Source organism: Acipenser ruthenus, chromosome 4 (genome assembly GCF_902713425.1).
Source record: "Acipenser ruthenus chromosome 4, fAciRut3.2 maternal haplotype, whole genome shotgun sequence".
NCBI lineage: Eukaryota > Metazoa > Chordata > Actinopteri > Acipenseriformes > Acipenseridae > Acipenser > Acipenser ruthenus.
The window spans coordinates 70,089,375-70,107,490 of record NC_081192.1 but is presented as its reverse complement, the minus strand read 5'-3'; the positions used below and the strand labels follow the sequence as shown (position 1 = coordinate 70,107,490).

The window sequence follows — 18,116 nt, the reverse complement described above, 5'->3', positions numbered from 1 at the left end:
ACAGTACCTTATATCTGCAAGTCCCAGTTTGTGACAGAGCTCCTTCCTCAGTCTCTTCAGTTCTGCTCGCTTTGGCAGGCTTTCCTTGTGCTTCTTTGCAGCACTCGCTTCATTGTTACTCAACCAAGAGCTGTTTGAAAGAACAAAAGTCAAAGGAGTGGTGAGAACATAACATTTGCTTTTCTACCCCTCCCTTAAACTGGGTTGCAAAATACAAACACATTATATTGGTAATTCCACAATCCACATCCACACTTTTTATAACAAGTAAAAATAAAAACAGAAATTCAATAAACTTACTGTGAAATTCTTCTTTCTGTAAAACAGTTAATTAACTCCAGATTTATTTATTTTGTGTTTAAAAAAAAAGGGTGCAGCAAATGTTTATACAGTACTCTAGAGTATATATCTCTATGGTGGAGTATACAGTCGCTCACAAAAGTATTGGCACCCTACACGTAATATGATAATTCAAGAAAACATGTTAAATACAAGTATTTAGTGAACATTAGCCACAAATTAATATGAAAAAGGCCAAAATACACAATTTCTGGTAGTTTAAATAACAATCTTTATATATATAAAAAATAACTTAAGCAATTTCTGATATTTGTCTGGCACCTGTAAAATGTAATAGAACTAATTTAAAAAAATTATATATATATATATATATATATATATATTATATATATATGATTGAAATATATATACAGTAACAAAGCTTCATTATAAAGTCAATAGCCAGAAAAAGAGCTAATTATTTCCAACATCTTTTCAAGAAGAACGTTTTGGCAACACAGTTTTGTTCAACAAAAGTGTTCAACAGGTTGGGGAAGATCGAACTAATGCAGCCATGTACCAAAACATTCTACAATGTACAAATATACCAGGCTAGGCTGATTGGCAGACTGTTTATCTTCCAACACGACAACAAACCAAAGCATACGGCTAAGTCAACTGGAATTCTTAAAGATAAAAGTTCTTTAATGGCCTTCACAATCACCAGATCTCAATCAAATAGAAATGCTTTGCAGGAGGAGACATGGAATACTAAAGCAGGGATGCCAATACTTTTGTCATGAATTAATTAACTTTAAATCAAATGTGTTTATTGATAAAGAGCATGTGTTAAAGTACTAGAAATGGTGTATTTTGTACAAAGGTTTTCTGGTGTATGAAATAAAATAAATAAATAAATGGGAGGGGGGACGCGGCACTGCACATTAACACACTAACCTCTGTCTTTCACCTCTGGAAACCTGAATTTGGATATTAGTGAAGTCTGTTAGACTGCCCTTATCACAAAAATCAAACGCAACACTGCCGAGGACTAAAAATTTCAGTTGAAGCCTCCTTTCAGTGTTAGAATTCAACAGCCACAAACATTACCTAAACGTTGGTTTCATTCTTTCTGCTTTTTCCAATTCTTCGTCCGGGTCCTTAAATCCTGTGAAGGAGTAGTATGTTTTGTCCCATTTGATTGGTCTATAAAAGGGAACTCCTGCTTCATATTTCTGCTGTGGTGGACCAACGCTGATTTTCAAATTGTGTACATGTTCTGTAGACAAACTGCAGGATTTCAGAACACCCAACACTGTACTCAGAACATCTCTGGTCTGTAAGGTGAAACTGACAGCTCTAAACCCTAGGAAAAAAAGTAGTTCAACAATTATTAGAGATAAGAAGTATAACACTATATAGTGTGTGTATGTATATATATATATATATATATGTTACCGGCATTTTGTGAAATCAGGAATTCCATGAAATGCCTAATCCCTGGTCATCTGGTATTATTAACTCAAACATTTTTACTGCTTTTAGTTGTATCCAGTATGGTGCTAAAGTTGTTCTCACATCTTCCCGATGCAAAATTTAATTACAAAATTGTGCTATACATCCACGAATTATATTTCCTAAAACAAAAAAAAATTAATCACAAATTATAAAATTACAAAAATGCTTTGTACCGGGAATATAAAGCTTTCGAGAGAGGTTGTCTCACCAGTTCACCAGTTCTCACCAGTTCAAGTGAATTTAAGTCTGAGTGTTACAAAGTCTAGTGTTACAATGATGCATAAAATCATTTAATTAAAATATTCTGTGCTAAAATATTTGGATTATGATGTTCTTTTGCTGAATTTTACGGCAGTGCCTCTAAGTAAGTTCATTGCTGTTCATTGGTTTTAAGAGCAATTAATGCTATACATACATTTTCATGTAAAAAAAACATTAACCACTTCATAAAATATGTATTTACTGTGAGAGATGCCCCTTATGAACCTTCTGGTATAAGAGACACATTCTGTGTAGTTTGGGACTATAAAGTTATGGCTGTCCAAACTACACCGTGAGAGAAGCATCTCTCAATATAATCAGGGGTTCACATAACTGGTACACAGGTACGCATGCACACCATAAAAAACAAATGCAGACTTCCAGTCTTTTTAACACGTAAATGCATACCGTCAGCACATTTTTAACGGGAAAGCATTTTTCTTATAGGCAGCGAGGGTACTCACGCTTACAAGGTCAAGCATATTATCTGGCTGTGACCCATACCTGCCTATCCTCCAGGTTTTCTATTGAGTCTCAAGGTCTCTGGGATCTGTCAACAATCTTATTATCGCTGACCATAATTAAATACCAGTCCTCTTATTTCACTTAAGGCCAGAGGGATCCATTTCAATAAAAAGTCCATCCCTGCTAGCACTATCATTGGCTACTTCAAGGTTTTATTAAAAAAATAAATAAATAAATAAAAATGGAACGATAGGTGGAATCACTCTAGTTCATAATTCAATAACATCAATCGTTTTCTTTTAATGGACACTTGAATGAACCAATGACAGCAGCGATCTCGATTTAGCTGTCCATTCAGAGAAGAGGGATGTAGTTACAGGGACTGGCGTTGAGGAAGCTCCCCAAGATGAAAGGAGGCGTTGATGTTTGAGAGCCGTTACATTTAAATGTGAGTTTAAAAAACACATTTACTTAAGCATTTTACTTAAAAAAATGTTTTTGCTTCAATTATATTCTATAAATACTGTTGTGCTGTCAAGCTAACGTGTTCAACAACACTAATAAACTGAAGAAGCGTTTTGTTTTTTGCTTTTGAATCCCCAGGGCTGGAATTTGGTGGTAGGCTATTGAAATAAACAGATAATGTGGATGATACTGCCATTAAGCAGTGCTGCTTGTGAGCGTGGGTTTTCACACGTCAACATTTAAATCAGCCTCATGCCTTTCTGCCCTGATGCATATTCATATGTGTAAGATGACCACTGAAACCTTTGATCCTGTACCCAGCATCCTTGACAGGGGTGCAAATCGTTTTGAAAATTGGTGCTAAAATGCTTTGAAAGTTCAGCACCAGAGAGCCCACTGGTGCTAAATTATTAAACACAGCCTTAAACAAGCCCCAACTTCTCACACGACACAAACCTTCTCTCCGGTATATGTAGATGATTGTGGGTGGGTCATTTGAGTAGTCCAGACCCAATGAGAAACTATCTCATCTATGGTTGCTAATGAAATAAATAATAACAATAAATTAAACCTGTCTACTGGCGCCAGAATTTAATGTCATTCACGCTATATGAGGTACCCTGGTACTTGAATCTAGCTCCAAATTTGCATCCCTGATCCTTGATATCCCAATTGTTTGAACTGTCCGAGGAGGAGGTGGAGCAAGACAGCGACTTGGATGATGACCCCTAATTCTGGTATGTACCAAAACAATTCTGCTGGAACTCATGTGTGAACCTAATGATAAACATTATGTGAACCCCTGATTATAATCTCTCATTATAATCATTTCTTATAAACCACAAGAAATGCAGTAAACATTTTGAAAAGCTGACACTTTAAAAATTCATGTAATTAATGCTAACACAAAAATGACAGATTCTCCTCACTCTTTTAATTAACCTTTAATCAGTCAAATAGTGTAATAGAATGCCCTTCACGCCAGTCATTTCATGAAATGCAATGAAACTTTTTTTTTAGGCATTTCATGTAATGACCGAGGGAAACAGTCATTTCACAAAATGACCAAAGACCTTGACATCAGTTCAATAATATAACAGAATGCCTATAGCAGCAGTTAATTTGCAAAATGCCTGAAACCTTTAGGCATTTTGCAAAATCACTGAGTAAAACAGGCAAATAGTGTAAAGGGATGCTCCTAAAATCAGCCATTTCGTAAAATGCCTGAAAGTTTTATTTATATATATATATATATATATATATATATCTTTTATATATTTATCTTTTATTTAACATCATGTAATCATGAGTGGTGTGAAATACCAAAATTATCTACCGGTATTTAATGCAAATTATATATATGCTTGAAAATGTATAATATTCACTTTTATGTGGCAAAGACTTATTTCTGTGACTTGCTACAGATAAAACTTTGTTCTTACCTGTCTGTTATTCTTGGAAGAGGGGACTGAAGTGGACACAAGTACTTTTTAGAATAGGATTTGCATTTGCAATGAAAAAGGAAACCCCTGAATCAAAGTTTCAATGGATTCAACCAATGTCTAAAATTATTCTAAGTCAAAATGTAACTCTTGTTTAGAACAGTACCTGCAGAAGGGATTAGACATGGAGAGAGACTTTTGTCAGGCTCGGTATCTCTCACATAAAATGTGAGTTGTGTTGGCTGCAGTGATCTGAAGCCTGGTTTCTGGAGGCTTTCTAAATAACCGTTTAACCTCTTGAGGGAGTTTTCATTCACTGCCTGAAAAAGACGAGACTCTTGTTATCTTACACGTCGTTATCATCACATGCATAATACTCCTACAGTAGACCAAGTATAGATCATATAGAAATGTAATCATTACCTTGTGGGTAATAATTCTTTGATACCATCTAACCTGAATAGATATTCCAAAGCTGCACATAGTGCCAGTGATGCAGTCGCACCCGCCCCCGAGGGCATAAAAAGACTGCTGACACTGACATCATCATCATTGTTCCTTCAAGACTTGCTGCAATAAAGAACGCAAGCAACCTTGAAGGTTAATGGTTACATTTCTATTTCAGGGAACCAGGGTTATGAAAATAACCTAACGTTCCCTATCAAGTATGAAACGTTAACATTACCTCATGGGTATGAATACCAAAGCTGTCGCAAGGCAATATTGCAGACCAACTGGAATGCTACAAGGCTAAGCCAATGGCCACTTTGCGTGTTACCATGTGGGAAGGCATACAGCAGCTGCCTCAGCCACTAGTGTGCCAAGGTATCTATTGCCAGTGTTTCCCCGGCTCCTGTTATGGAGAACCAGCTGGGACAATGGGTCGATTCATGGGAGGCAAGAGGTCTATCTCTGCTCTCCCGAACCGTTGCCAAATGAGGCTCACCATCTGAGGCCCTTGAGAGGGGGTCTGCTGCCTAGCTTACCACCAGGTGTACTGCTCGCAGGGAGAGGAGGTGATTATGCACCCAGAGCAACAGCTTGTGGATTACTTGATGGAGACTGGGGAACCTGAGTTCGCCCTGGTGGGTGACGTAACCACCACTGTTGCGTTGTCTGCATGGACAAGCACGTGCTTCCCTCGAACTCTCTGCAACAATGCTACAAGGCCAGTTAAAACTGCCTGCAGTTCCAAACCATTATGTGGAGTGCCATTCTACACAGTGCCATAGCCTAGGCTGGACTTGTTTGTGGTGATAGCCTCCTTTTTTGGTGACACTGCCCAACGTTACGTCGAGGTGCAAATGGACAGGCTGTTTGCACCAAGAGAGTGCCCTTAGACATTGAAGAACACCATCAACGGGGAGTTGTGGTTCAATGCAGGCTAAAGAAAACCCTGCTATTGAACCAGGCTTGCACAGGGCGCATGCAAGGTAGGGTCTGAGAAGCCGCTGCCCTCAAGCCCAAAAGTTCTGGAACATCATTACCATGAGCGCTCTGTAGAGCTGAATAGCTAGAACAGGTGGCTATTCTCTGCACTCTGCCGTCTGACAAGAGTGCACAGCATGGACCCAGAGTCCAAGCACACTCATAGATAGGAGGCTGTCTGAGAAGGTGTAAACTGGCTCTTTGCAGATTCACCGTAAGCCCGAACCATAGAAGGTGGCCGATGAACAGTTACGTGTGAGTGTATGTCTGTGCTGGAAACTGGGCAAAATGAACCAGTCAGAGTACTATGATACCTTTGAGTCTCAATGGGGCCAGCACAGCATCCCTGCGCCTCGAAAAAGGCATGGGGAGCTAGAGAGAGGCCAAATGGCAAAACTTGAACTTAAGTGTGCTAGTTTTTATGGTGATATGAAAATAGGCATCTTTGAGGTCCACTTTGGTAAACCATTTGCCTGACCTGAATGACTACAACTAGCTGTTGCATCGTCTCTTTTGAAACACCTGCCTGAGGCCACCATCCCGCTTGGGCATAGAGTAGAGCCTGTCCTCCAATTGGGGGGGGGGGGGGGGGGGGGGGGGGTGTACCATATGAATAGCCCGTTTTTGCAGCACAGCTGCTACCTCCCAAGACACCACAGTGGTGTCCTGTGGGTCTGTGACTGATGCTGCAGTCACGCCCGAAAGGGAGGGGGACTGTACATGAACTGCAGTGAGTAGCCGGTCTGAACAGTAGTAAACACCCAGATATCTGTGGTGCACTGATGTCAATACTCCAGCCTCTGCGCCAGGAAGTGGTTTGGCCACAGATGCAGCTGGCTGTGCTGGTCCCTGAAGCTGCTGGCACAGGGATAAAAACCCAGGCATATGCAATAGCAAGCAATGTACAGTAAGAATGTAAGGTTGCTGCCTCAGCTGCTAACAACAGTAACAGGACTGTCAACAAGGCCTGCTTGTACCAAAATGGGATGGAAACACCGGTCGGTAGCGGGCTGGAACCAAACGGAAGGGAGCAAACTTTGTCTCCATCAGGCACGCATGCCCAGAGCTTCTCTATTCCTGGGTGTGTGGCTCTCCCTTGGCACAGAGCCATGGGGTGAGTACACAGCCACCTCTCTATGAGAGGGTGATGGGGAAGAGCGCTGTGCAGGTGAGGGACATACAGCGCTCTGTAGAGCTGCAGGAGAAATGTTTCTCCAACATACGTTTGAAGAACGAACACAAAAAAACGCAGAAATGTGGTTTACCAGTGCCTGCTTTGCGTGCTGCTGCCTCAGACAGGAAGAGCATCTGCTTGTCCACAGGCAGGCTGGCCTTACATGTGTGACAGGGATAAAACCCAGTCATTATGCAAATAGCAAGCAATGTACTGTAAGAATGTACAGTTGCTGCCTCAGCTTGCTAAAAACAGCACTGTCAACACTGGACTGTCAACAAGGCCTGCTTGGTACCAGATTGGGGATTGTAAAATCCTGGTCGGTAGCAGGTCGGAACCGGGACTGTACCGGAATGGTACGGGGTCGGTTTTGGTCCTGGTTTGGTGCCTGTAGTGAACAGTACTGTTGCTGCTCACAAGGGGGCGTCTGCTCAAGCAGTAACGCCGCTGTACAGTAATGCAACAGGGTGGACCCTCTGTAGACCAGGGCACCTGCAAGACCGCAGTGGCCCTTTTGATCAACGGCATAAGCTCTGCCGTTACAGGGAGAGCTTAACCGCAGGGGATGCGCTATCTGACTCCACGTCCTCAGACGGGATTGCCAGCTCCTATAGACGCATGAGCGCCTCGGAGAAATGCGCACAAAACTTGCAGAAAGAGGTTTGATACAAATGTAAGGTTGCTGTCTCAGCTTGTTAAGACAGTAACTGGTACTGGTACTAGACAGGCAGGCTGGCTTTGCATGTGTAACAGGGATAAACCCAGGCATTATGCAAATAGCAAGCAATGTACAGTAAGAATGTACATTTGCTGCCTCAGCTTGTTAAAGACTTGTATGATAAGCAATGCTGTTTGATACCGGTTCGGTGCCTGTAGCACAGGGTAGGTACATTTGTGCACAATGGGGGTTAAACATCCCCTACGCCCCCTCTGCCATTCTAGACAACGCCCCAGCCGAGGCTGGACACGTCTGCTCAAGCAACGCCGCTGTGTAACAGGGCAGGAGCTGCAGCTCCTATATACAGTACTTACTGTAACAGGGCTGGTGCAGTATACAGTACTTGTATCAAAAACCCTGCTGTCTCAGACAACACAAGCAGCAACACCGCTGTACGGTATGTTACAGGCAAGTACTGTAAAAAGAAAAAATTAAAAAATTAAAATTAAAACAGTGAGTCGAGACTCAAGCCGGGTTCGCTGCTCTTAAGTATCTGCACAGTGCCTAAGCACTAGTACAGTACTGTACACACACGGTACAGTGCAAACATACAGTACGGTGCACGGCCGTACGGTGCAATGGTGCAGTACACACGGTATGATGCAAACGGTACGGCATGGTGCAAATGGTACGGTACGTGGATGGTACGATGCAGAGCACAGTATTGTGCACAGTACAACGGTACAGTGCAAATGGTACGGTACCGTGCACGGAGCATGGTTCACACGTTTGCAGAGCATAGTACACTACCGTTACAGTAACCTCATTCACTAAAAACGGTGGTAGATCAGTGACCTAGTTACCGAAGAAGCAAAATACAGGCATGTCCACCTGTATAACTTCTGGCTTAACGCAACACAGCCCTAAGACTGGAGGAAGCGTGCTGTCACTGACAGCCTTTGCAGTGGTGCTGCAAGCAGAAACCAGAGTGGCAACAAGACAGTACAGGAAGGACTGCAGGCAGTCAGACCCGAAGCACTGCTGAGCCCAGCGACTGCAAGTGAATCAGCAAAGGTAACCTTGTTCGATGTACAAAAGTACCGACGGGAACGGGAGCAGGTCTGGGACCTACAGTCACCACAGGAGCGATACAGGGATGCCCACCTATAACACTCATGGCTGATCAATAGTTCGAAAACTAAGGAAAGCCTACTGTTAGCTAACAGTCTTCACACTAATTCTGCAAGCAGATCTTAACGTGGCAATGAGACACTGAGAAAAAACTGCAAGCAGCCTGACCCAGCGCCTCTCGATCTAACGCAGGACAGCTAAGCCCAGCAGCTGCGTCAGTGTTTCTGTGGAAAAAACAGAAAATACACAGAGAAAAAACATTTGTTCTCACACAATACAGTAATCAAACACTTACTGTTATTTTAATATAGTTTTTATAACAAAAAAACACATTTTTTTATTTTTACGTTTCAACTGAACCTAGCAGCTTAAGAAAGAACACAAGTAGCTGACTTAAGGTGTTTGATCCCAGGGAAGGGGCAGCGGAGCACAAAGCCGCTGAGGGACTTAACACAAAACCACGGCTGAGTGCACAATACATGAAGTAATTACTATAACATGTAATTTAATTGCATTAATAGTGTAATACACAAGCGAAAATGCAGATAAAAGTATTTTATTCAACACTCTCTCTCAGGCTGTGAAAGGAAAATGATGACGATGTTAGTGTCAGCGTCTTTTTATGCCCTCAGGGGCGGGCGTGACTGCATCACTGGCACTGTGTGCAGCTTTGGAATATCTATTCAGGTTAGACAATATCAAAGGATTAATACCCATGAGGTAATGGCTACATTTCGTACTTGATAAGGAACCCTTTTAACACTATTCCCTGAAGAATTGCCTCTGACAAGCTGCTCATACAAATTATATAAGCTGGATGGTGCAATCACAGCAATCAAAACAGATTACAAGCTTTGTCTTGGCATACCAGTCTTGGCAGTCGCCATTGCAGAAACCTGGGATAAACTGCAGAACATACTCTATTTCAAACCTGGCTGTTTTGCACTGGCTAACATCTGGGCACTGGCTAACATCACTGCACACGTACACAGTCTTGCACATTTCTGAAGAGGAGACAATTATGTATTAAAGAGTAAGTAGAGGGGTTCCGAAAAAAAAAGCGTTACACATCCCCACGTGTTGCTACAACTCTTGAAATAAAGTACCTGTAATCTTTATTTTCATTGTTAACATCCTGACAACTGTTGAGATCTGTCCTCTAAATTACTGCAGGAAGAAAAAAAAAAACATAACAGCAAGTGCTCTGTTGCACACCACATTATGGATCGTTACTGCTGTGTTAACTGTTTGACAATGTGGGTAATAATCCTTACACTATCAGTGCACTAGAGCGGACATTTTGAAAAGAACTTTGAAACAGACTTTAAAGTTATATGTAAAAAGTTGTCAGGATGTTAGCAATGAAAAGAACAATTACAGGTATATTATTTAAACAGTTGTAGCAACACGTGGGGACGTGTAACGCTATAAGTTAATAAGGGGTTTGATTGGGGTTGAACAGACAAGTAATGCCGAGCACCCAGCACCACAGAGGAGTTAATGTCTTACATTTCATAGGCCAGAGGATCTGCTTGCATGTAGTACAACAATAGCAATCTATTGATTGACATTCACTGCATTCCTCCATAGCAGCAGTGTGCAAAGTTGGCCCTTCCTACCATGTTATAAATTGATTAAACCTCTGTCTAGGTACTATATTAGATATTTAATTAGTATTAAACCTGTTCTGGAATGGCCCTCCAGGACAGGGATTGGACACCCTTGCTCTGTACTGAAAATGAATTGGACAAATAGCTTGTGTTTTACTCTGGTGCCAGATTCTGCATAGGCTGCAGTTGTTTCTTTTTGTCTTGTTGGTCATTTTTTGGGATGAATGTGACTAGCTCTAAACTGTATGGTGGGTTTAAGGCAGTTTGTTAACTATTTATAGGTACTGTACAGAGTACATCTGCGCTTTAAGAATTTAACTGCATTTAAGCACAACTTTATCCAATTAAATTAAAATAAATAAAGCATACTGAGCAATTTAAATATACAATGTGAAAAGCAATAGCCTTCACTCAGCAATACTGATGTCCCTTTTTTGTAATAATTTATTCCACCAGGTTTGGATGCTACAACAACACTGCTGTTCTGCTTGGTTTAAAATAAATGTTTACCCTTTCCCTGGGAAACTGGCCAAAGAAGTCTGGGTGTACTGCAAAGTAAAAGGGCCTCAGTGCACTGACTGCATCTGCCCCAGACAGCAGTCTCGCCTGGCAGATTTGTGGGGCAAAATGATTTTCCAGTCGAATCCTGAAACATTATAAAAATAAAAAAACACAGATTACAAACACCGAAGACAGCAGCAGCAAGCTCGTCTTCAGACTGTCATGCACACTGTTCACTTCTGAAGGCATGGGTTCAAAATTGGCTCAAATGTGAAATGATTAATAGCACAACCACATATTGTACTTGCAAGAACAAAATTAAATACAAAATCATAATAATGTGCAGCAACACAAACGTACAATTTGTACTTTACATTGTGCTAGCAATATATTTTTCTTCTAGTCATTCTCCCACTATAGATTATACTTTTGTGTTTTCTGTGCCAAAACTGTCAAGCTGATTGTAAAGAATGATGTGCTAACCTTGATGCAGGCAACTGGGCCACAGACACATTTGACAATTTCTGTTTTAATTTGCAAGCTTTTTGGTTTTTAAGTGACTAGACTATAATGCAAAAAATATTAAGAAAATGTTAACAGCAACATTTGTGTAATACAATATATTGCCCATACTGTTAAAAAAAAAAAAAGGTTATTTTAAATGTATATTTTGTTCCTGGTAGTTGTGGGGTTAGTCAAATTTATGATCTGCTATAGTTTGTTAAAGTGAACCAAACCGTTTGTAACGTCCAATCTTAGCTTTATGATATTTCAGTAAGCGTTTAGAAATGTATAGGGGGATGGTTTCAGGGGGACCGTAGCACACGGCTGGTTTTCTCTTAAATGACAAAGCAATGTTCCCTACAGAACCTCATTCGTGTCACAAAGAAAAAAATTATGATTGTGTTATTTCACAATAATGTTACTTTATTTCACAATAATCATTGTGTTATTTCACATTATTGTGAGATAGTTTTCATCAGCGATACAGCTGTCATAGTGGAGATGGAATGTCTTACCTAATAAATACTTTGTACAAGTTTATCATTAAATACAGCCATAAAATTAATTTAAAAGCAAAATGAAGAGACATAATGGAAAGTGACATCAGTGGTGTGAATTGCTGGTACATAGTTATCTATTTATTTCAAAATAATGCAATCATTATTTCGAAATAAGTCAATATTATCCCGTAATAGCGCAATACATATTTTTTTTCTTTGTGGTGCTAATGAGCTTCAGTAGGTCCCAAGACTGGGGGATACATTAATTTACACAAATGCTGCTGCCCTGTTTGGAGTTTGGGATTATTTAGAATAACTGACATCAACTTGTGCCTGCACTAACACAATGTAGAATTATACAACAAAGGGGAATGATTGTAGGGAGAACATAGTCAATTATATTAATGCACTTTATAATTATATTTTTATATTTAAATAAATAAATGCAGGATTTCGGGCATGGATTTTCGATATATAATTTCCCCTACATAAATAAATCATAGTGCTCCTGCTTACCTTAAAGGCAGGTTTATGTTGCATTTGCAGTCAAGCAGTGTACAACTGAGTACAGTCATTATGACATGGTTTCTCAAATGTCCGAGAAATGACACTGAACATAAGCAGTAGTACTTACTGGTGTTGTGCTATTTTGTGGTATGTGTTAAAAAGTGGTACACTGTGTACTAGCCTGGGCGTGCGCAAATGATCTTAGCTCAGAAAACAAGGAAATACCCATCTGAAAGGGGTACGATGAACTTTGGCCCTTAAAGTTATTTTTAATATATTTTTTTCACAATTCAGCAAATGTATGACTTTAACTTATGAGCAACAAATTAGGTGAACTGCAGTTTGTCTTGTTCGTAGTGATTTGTGCAGTAGTCAATCACAGCACTGGCATTGTACCATTTTCTAGCGTTACATGGTCAAGTTTTGGTACAATTACCACATTCTGACGATGTACCACTTTCTGTACCTCTATTTACCTACACTGGTACAAACAAACAACAATTCTAAAGGATGAAATCAAAACTGGGCGTCTCCAGTCAGCAGGACTAAACGTCATGGGGGTCCTGAACCAACAACGTTTGTGAACCCTTCCTTCTACACTTGATTTTACAGTGCACTGCTTCTAGGCATAGCATACCTACCTAGTCACATAGCGCAGAAAGGTCACAGACATCTCATCTGGCTCCTAAAAAAAAACGACATCCAACAGGTGTCAATGTTCGTCTTCAATATATACGCCCCTCTCCCGTTTTCTTACAGTCACTTTACTCTAATAATTTGTGAAAATCAATTCTCTGTAACAACGAACTGGGATAAAAACGCAGTCTGTGGGCTTCATATTATTTAAGTATGCATTTATAACGTTTATTATTATTATTATTATTATTATTATTATTATTATTAACGTTTTAAACAGTTTGGACACACCGATACTTTAAACCATAACTCGTGAATCTCTAAAATCAACTTTTATAATATTAACAGTCTAAATCTGTAGAGTCAACAACATGAACTTACGCTCCTCCTCACCCATCTGCTGAAAATAAGCACGAAATGCAGACATAACCAAACATACGCCGAAATGCATTTAAACATAACATCGAATACAATGTTTTGACTATATCCAAAATCGCCCTTAGATACCCATTGGCTTGTATTTGTTTTAATGTCCTTAAGAGTGATAGATACAGTCTTTCTGGAAGTATTTTCCTAAGATAATTATTTCAGACAAAAGCAATCGCTTTTAACATCAGCCATAGATATAGACGAATTAGATTAGATCGGACACGCCAATGGAAACTCCAAGCAGCAGTAAGCAAACCAGGCGGCCATATTGCCTAGGCAAGGAACTTCCTTCCCTCTGACAAGATAGGGTCGGACACTGAGAAGATGTGGTTAGTTGTTGTTTAAACTTTGACTTACACATTTTGATTTACAAAATGGGTGTGTTTTTTGATTGTTAAATAAAAACCCAGAATGAAATGTGTTGGTAATACAGAAGGTCTGAGCTAATGAACAACTTAGGAGACAGACTTTTTGATACTGTCATATTAATAAATAAAATAAATAAAAAAACACCTACTGTACATAGATACATAAATACAACCGATTATTTCAACGCTACCTTTATGAGTTTTTAATAGGCATAAATACCAACACTAATTTGTAATTAAGTATAACTACCATAGCTAGAGAGAGAGAGAGAGAGAGAGAGAGAGGCACACGTTAACTACTAATATAGCGTTTTTCCAAAAAAGTAAGATGTTATATTACCTTATAATAATAATAATGCACATTTATTTATTAGGCTGATGCTTTTATCCAAAGTGACTTACAGGGGTACAATTATTTTTACATAAAATTCTGGTACCCATTTATACAGTTGGGTTTTACTGGAGCAATCTGGGTAAAGTATCTTGCTCAAGGGTACAGCAGCAGTGTCCCAACTGGGATATAACAACCTCAACATTTGTGTAACTTTACACTGGAAATGATGGGGCTAAATACTCTAAAAGCAGTATCTTAAAAATAAATAAAAAGTGCTATACTAGGATTTTAATAAGAACATTTAAGGTACAGAAAGTATGATATGAAAATAGTTTTATCTTGCATAAACTAACAATTACATTAAGGATTCTTTTCGTTGACATCTTTAATCCGTCTTATTTTTATCTGATGAACGAACATAACATTAAAATCTACAAGTTGAGTGTATTTGTCCTGATGTAAAATTGCACAGATTAATTAAAAAAAGCAAAAGGCAACACAAATAAACAGCAAACTGATAGAAGATTTACATTATAATGTTAATAAGATTTGGAAAGATGAGAACAATTTAGTGTCTTGATGCTAAAGGGAGGAAACACACTAGTCGTCCCATTGATCATCTTTAAAATTCTCTTCCTCATCCTCATCTTAGGCTGTGTTTGACCTACCACTTCATCTTGGGGGACCTAGTCTGCGCAGCTTGATAATAAGTAACATAACCTTTACATTTTCCCATCTGTTACAAATAGAGATTTTATGTAAGGGTATAGAGAAGGAAATGGAACATATTATTTAATTACTTGGCAGACACCTTTATCCAAGGCGACATACAGTGTTTTTCAAACATTAAAATACAATATACTATATACACACAATACTACACATTGTAACAACAAATTCACTCACATTATGAAGTTACACTGAATTTCTTTTGACAAAAATATTAAGTACTGTAAATGGAAAATTGAAAATATGTACAGTATTTCAGAACTGATTTTATTAGAAAATTGCAAAATATAAAGTGATAAGACAAATCCAAAATATAACTTTTTTTCACCAAGAAAGCAACAATATGTTTAGAGGAAGAGTTCATCAAAAGTTCATCATGCCCAGTGTTAAACATGGTGGAGGTTGGAGGTGATGATATGGGCTTGCTTTTCTTCCACAGGCACTGGCGACCTTTGTAATGTAGAAGGATCAATGAATGCTGCAAAATATCAATCGCCCAAAGGTACAGCCTCTGAATGGGGTCGCAAAAAAATGTACTCTTAAAAAAAGGGGGGGCAGCATTTAAAAAGTCTGCACACCACTGTTTTATAGTATGTGGCCAGCGCTAATCAACAATCAAACAATTAACTCTGATCACATTACACACGTGTTTGGCAGGGACGGGTTTTAACCCCATCTCTGCCAAACGCAGTCAAAACAAACACCATTCACATACATTATTGAATTAATATAAAAATATTATTTACAAAAACATTACATTACATTTTATACTATTGTAGCGATCTCAGTTAACGCAGGCAGGCGCGTCATACAGAGCGACGCAATCCACACACAGGCGGAGGGCGGGCTCGAACCCGGGACCTCTCACACTAAAGCATAGCACCGATACCGCTGTACAAAAAAGCCGGCTCCTTTGCAAAAAGCGTATATCAGGCTTATGTCTGACCATCTTCCGGCGCCTCCTCAAGACTCACCTCTTCAGAAAGCACCTGTAGAAACTCCTCTTTTCCCTCTGGACACATCACTATTCCTTAAATGCACTTTACTTGCTCTTAACTGCTCCCTATTTTACTGCATTTAATCATGTACTTTAGAGTACTGTAATCTGTCAAGTGTCATCTAATCTGTAGTATTTTGTATTTAATTATATCCTGATGTAACTATCACTGACACTGTTATCTGCTCTGTTATTGAATTGTATTTTGTCATATACTTGTACTGTGATTCTTGAAATTTATTTTTGTTTACAACTGTAAGTCGCCCTGGATAAGGGCATCTGCTAAGAAATAAATAATAATAAATAATAATAATGTCTTTGTGTGTGATTACGTCACCTACCAGCCCTGCTGCTGCCTTCCCCCGTGCACGCTACACTCTCCCCTGACAGCCTCAAGTCCGCCCCGGACTTGCTCACCAGGCTAGTCCGACGAGTGCATGCCGGGGTACCTGCGTCCACTTTTCACACCAATGTAGCGATCTTGGTTAATGTAGGCAGGCGCATCACACAGGGCGAGGCAATCCACACACAGACGGAGGGCGGGCTCGAACCCGGGACCTCTTGCACTAAAGCATAGCGCCGATACCACTGTACAAAAGAGCCAGCTCCTTTGCAAGGAGCATATATCGGGCTTATGTCTTCGTGTGTGATTACGTCACCTACCAGCCCTACTGCTGCCTTCCCCTGTGTACGCTACATTATTTACAGCAGCAGGGCTTCATCCCAATTTCAATAAAACAATTATAGAAATCACTTTGTGGTTTTTCTTTTACACTCAGTGAGTCAACATTTGGCTGACATGTTAAATAAATGTGTGAAATAATACATTAAACTTAAATCTGATTTTTACACTTGGCCAGTCAACATTTAGCTGACAGATGCATCTGAAATAAATCTTTGAGGTCAGCAATTAAAGCTTGCAAAATAAATATTTATTTTGACAAAACCCAGATTTAATTGTCAAATTGATTTTAAATGTTGAATTTGTGACTTAGGTGTTTTCAATATTTATAAATTATATCTGAAAGTACACATTTCAAAACTTTTAATGTTTTTGTTAAAAAAATGTATGTATAAAATGAAATCGGGGGAAAAAACGTTTTTGTTTGTTTGTTGTTGTTTAAATCTAGTAAAAACACTAGATTTGAATTAAATCAGGAAAAAACCACCTGGTACACTTGGCACCCCATATTCACTTGCTATAAATTATGAACATAACTCTTCATGGGACACAGCTTTGCACGTTTCAATTGCCTATTGAAACATGTACAAAAAAAAAGAAAAAAGTTTGTGTACTATACATGCTGAATTACTGCTTCAGCCGATCTCCATTCTTTAAAACATGTATACAGATACCAGTAAGCAAGCACTATTATTTATAAATACTGTAACTCAATAAAGTAAAAACGTCTATTTCATTGTTACCCGTGAAAGGTGATCCCCCTCCTCAATGTGTCTTCACTGCGGAGTTCTGAACAATTTATAGCAACACACTAATAGACAGGAATGTCGGATAATATAAACGCTATGCTGTAAAATGCAAAGAGAACATACGTGTATAATTAATATTTAAGACTGACTGCTTAGAAAACCCCTCAAAGAAACTAGTTTTTCATAGACGGTGCGTAAAATTAATTGTCGCCTCAAAAGGCATTATTTCACAGCTCGATACTTTCAGTTAAATATAAAACGACGTAAATGTGGTTTCTATTTTGTGAGGCATCACACGCTGCTAACCGTTAGAAGACAAATAATAAGCAAAAAAATAAACAGAAAAAACGAGACCACTGTACATACCTGTAGCTGTGAAGTGGCTGTTTGAAACACTATACCAATACCCTAGATAAGATGGCGTCTCTAAACTCACATCAAAATGACGTCATGCCCTAGCTAACCCTTCTATATATATATATATATATATATATATATATATATATATATATATATATATATATATATATATATATATGATTCACCAAGAGGTGAACTGTAATTAGAAAAGGAAAAATAAGAAACTAGCACAGAGTGTCACGTACAAATCATCTGGACATTTCCCAAACGGAGCGCAATGTCTTGTGCAAGAATGACAAGACCAACTACACCCGATTGCTTGTGGCTGAGCGATTATACTCAGTAAGTGCAGCAGTTCAAGTCATGTTGAAATGTGCTCATTATACTTA

At 39.1% G+C, this 18,116-nt stretch overlaps 1 protein-coding gene across 3 annotated transcripts in view; it reads right to left on the bottom strand.

Annotated features, from left to right (window-relative positions):
- The window catches only part of tcaim (T cell activation inhibitor, mitochondrial), a 37,225-nt gene extending 19,415 nt beyond the window's left edge, over positions 1-17,810 (bottom strand). Inside the window, exons 1-6 of one of the 3 annotated variants that reach the window (XM_059022713.1) lie at positions 17,734-17,810; positions 13,085-13,128; positions 10,942-11,077; positions 4,597-4,750; positions 1,390-1,645; positions 8-130 (exon numbers count right to left, since the gene is read on the bottom strand). In XM_059022713.1, the coding sequence (XP_058878696.1) occupies positions 8-130; positions 1,390-1,645; positions 4,597-4,750; positions 10,942-11,077; positions 13,085-13,116 (701 nt within the window). In that variant the 5' untranslated portion in view covers positions 13,117-13,128; positions 17,734-17,810. Of the gene's footprint in view, positions 1-7; positions 131-1,389; positions 1,646-4,596; positions 4,751-10,941; positions 11,078-13,084; positions 13,129-13,460; positions 13,791-17,733 lie in introns of those variants that run through there. The other 2 variants (XM_033998535.3, XM_033998534.3) reach the window with 2 other exon arrangements.
- Between the last annotated feature and the right edge of the window lie 306 nt (positions 17,811-18,116).